The 2,500-nt window shown below is 39.1% G+C and overlaps 1 protein-coding gene across 1 annotated transcript in view; it reads right to left on the reverse strand.

Annotated features, from left to right (window-relative positions):
- The window catches only part of upf2 (UPF2 regulator of nonsense mediated mRNA decay), a 53,446-nt gene that overhangs the window by 25,240 nt on the left and 25,706 nt on the right, over positions 1 to 2,500 (reverse strand). The window contains exons 10-12 of the mRNA XM_079817007.1: positions 2,410 to 2,500; positions 2,067 to 2,183; positions 198 to 383 (exon numbers count right to left, since the gene is read on the reverse strand). The exon at positions 2,410 to 2,500 is cut by the window's right edge and continues 23 nt beyond it. Coding sequence (XP_079673133.1) covers positions 198 to 383; positions 2,067 to 2,183; positions 2,410 to 2,500 — 394 coding nt within the window. The remainder of the gene's footprint in view (positions 1 to 197; positions 384 to 2,066; positions 2,184 to 2,409) is intronic.

Raw genomic sequence — 2,500 nt, forward strand, 5'->3', positions numbered from 1 at the left:
TGAAGCCTTTCTCAGCATCAGCTTTACACTAAAATATCTTCATTTGTGTCTGAAGATGAACGGAGGTCTGACGGGTGTCCAACCACATGAGGGTGAGGAATTAATGACAGATTTTTCATTTTTGGGTGAACTAACCCTTTAAGTACAGTACTCAAGTAAGTGTCCTTAGTTACGGTCCACCTCTGCATGTGACGCACCTTCTCAGTGGTGACCTTGGACAGGTCTTTGTAGAGGAGTTTGCGGATGTACTCCTGCAGCGGCGGCCTCTTCCTGCGCACCGTCTTCTCCATCGGCGGCGGGTTACAGTAGTAATAGGCGTTCTCCACCATCGTCACGTAACGCACATCCAGATGCTGAGCCTGTTTCTTACGCATCATCTGCTCCTGAAAACACAGACGTGTGCAATAGTGTCAGATAGAGCTGCATGATGAATGATTCAATGACTCACTCGTTTCATTACTGGATGAATCAGTGTTTTTGAATGAATCTCTTGAATGAATGATTCAATGACTCACTCATTAAGACTTCACTTGTTTCATTACTGGATGAATCAGTGTTTTTGAATGAATCTCTTGAATGAATGATTCTATGACTCACTCATTAAGACTTCACTTGTTTCATTACTGGATGAATCAGTGTTTTTGAATGAATCTCTTGAATGAATGATTCAATGACTCACTCATTAAGACTTCACTTGTTTCATTACTGGATGAATCAGTGTTTTTGAATGAATCTCTTGAATGAATGATTCAATGACTCACTCATAAAGACATCACTTGTGTCATTACTGGATGAATCAGTGTTTTTGAACCAATCTCTTGAATGAATGATTCAATGACTCACTCATCAAGACTTCACTTGTTTCATTACTGAATTAACAAATCTCTTGAATGAATGATTCAATGACTCACTCATAAAGACATCACTTGTGTCATTACTGGATGAATCAGTGTTTTTGAACAAATCTCTTGAGTGAATGATTCAATGACTCACTCATAAAGACTTCACTTGTTTCATTACTGGATGAACGAATCTCTTGAATGAAAGATTTAATGACTCACTCATCAAGACTTCACTTGTTTCATTACTGGATGAATCAGTGTTTTTGAATGAATCTCTTGAATGAATGATTCAATAACTCACTTATAAAGACTTCACTTGTTTCATTACTGGATGAATCAGCATTTTTGAACATTCAATGACTCACTCTTAAAGACTCCACTTGTTTCATTACTGGATGAATCAGTGTTTTTGAACACATCTTTTGAATGAACGAATCAATGACTCACTCATAAAGACTTCACTTGTTTCATTACTGGATGAACGAATCTCTTGAATGAATGATTTAATGACTCACTCATAAAGACTTCACTTGTTTCATTACTGGATGAATCAGTGTTTTGAACGAATCTCTTGAATGAATGATTCAATGACTCACTCATAAAGACTTCACTTGTTTCATTACTGGATGAATCAGGGTTTTTGAACACATCTTTTGAATGAACGAATCAATGACTCACTCATAAAGACTTCACTTGTTTCATTACTGGATGAACGAATCTCTTGAATGAATGATTTAATGACTCACTCATAAAGACTTCACTTGTTTCATTACTGGATGAATCAGTGTTTTTGAATGAATCTCTTGAATGATTGACGTTCATTAGCAAACACATGTTTTAACAGTAACTTGTCTCCACCTACTGGTGTAACGGTGTAATTGATTCAATCTTTATTTGAAGCGTCATGTTACTATCTAAAGGTGATTCCCTCTATTTTGATCACTATCGTAGACCTCAGTGTTTATATCCAAACCATAAACTTTTATCCAGTACTTCTGTGATAATTTGAATTACTGTAATAATGATAGTGTGTGGTTTCATACATGACAGCGGCTCTCTCAGGGTCAGAACCCAGATCTGAATCAGTGTGTTCGGAGTAAGCTTTAATAGAGTCAAATCATTGTTATTAGGGAATAAGATCACATGGGTGTTTGAATTAAGATCCCAAGCTCTAGTATGAAGAGGGCGGCTTTAGGTTTGCATGTTGTGTGTGTGAGGACGGACCAGTAAGACGCTTGTGCGCAGGTGAGACTCCGGGGAGCGGAAGAGAAAGCGTCCACAGGTCTCCAGCAGCGTGCAGGCCATCTCGATGTGATGATGAGAGAAATCAGACAGCAGCATCTGCACAAACACACACACACACACACACACACACACACACAATACCAAAGATTCAGCTGTCAGTGCCATTTCCATCACATGAACTTCAGTGGCAAAGCAAAGTTAAGTTTTGTGCTTTTGTCATTCTTAGTAGTGCAACCCATTGTTCCTTTTAGTGTGGACTCCGTAGTGAAGCACTATCTAGTGAGCACACACACCGCAGGCGTCATCAGATCATGGCGCTCACCTTGAGGCAGTGCAGTGTGTCCGTTTTGGAAAACATCTTGAACTTGGCCAACTCCCCGATGAACCTCACCGTCTTATTCTTGGTCTCAATG

This window comes from Gobio gobio (genome assembly GCF_949357685.1).
Source record: "Gobio gobio genome assembly, chromosome: 5".
Lineage (NCBI taxonomy): Eukaryota > Metazoa > Chordata > Actinopteri > Cypriniformes > Gobionidae > Gobio > Gobio gobio.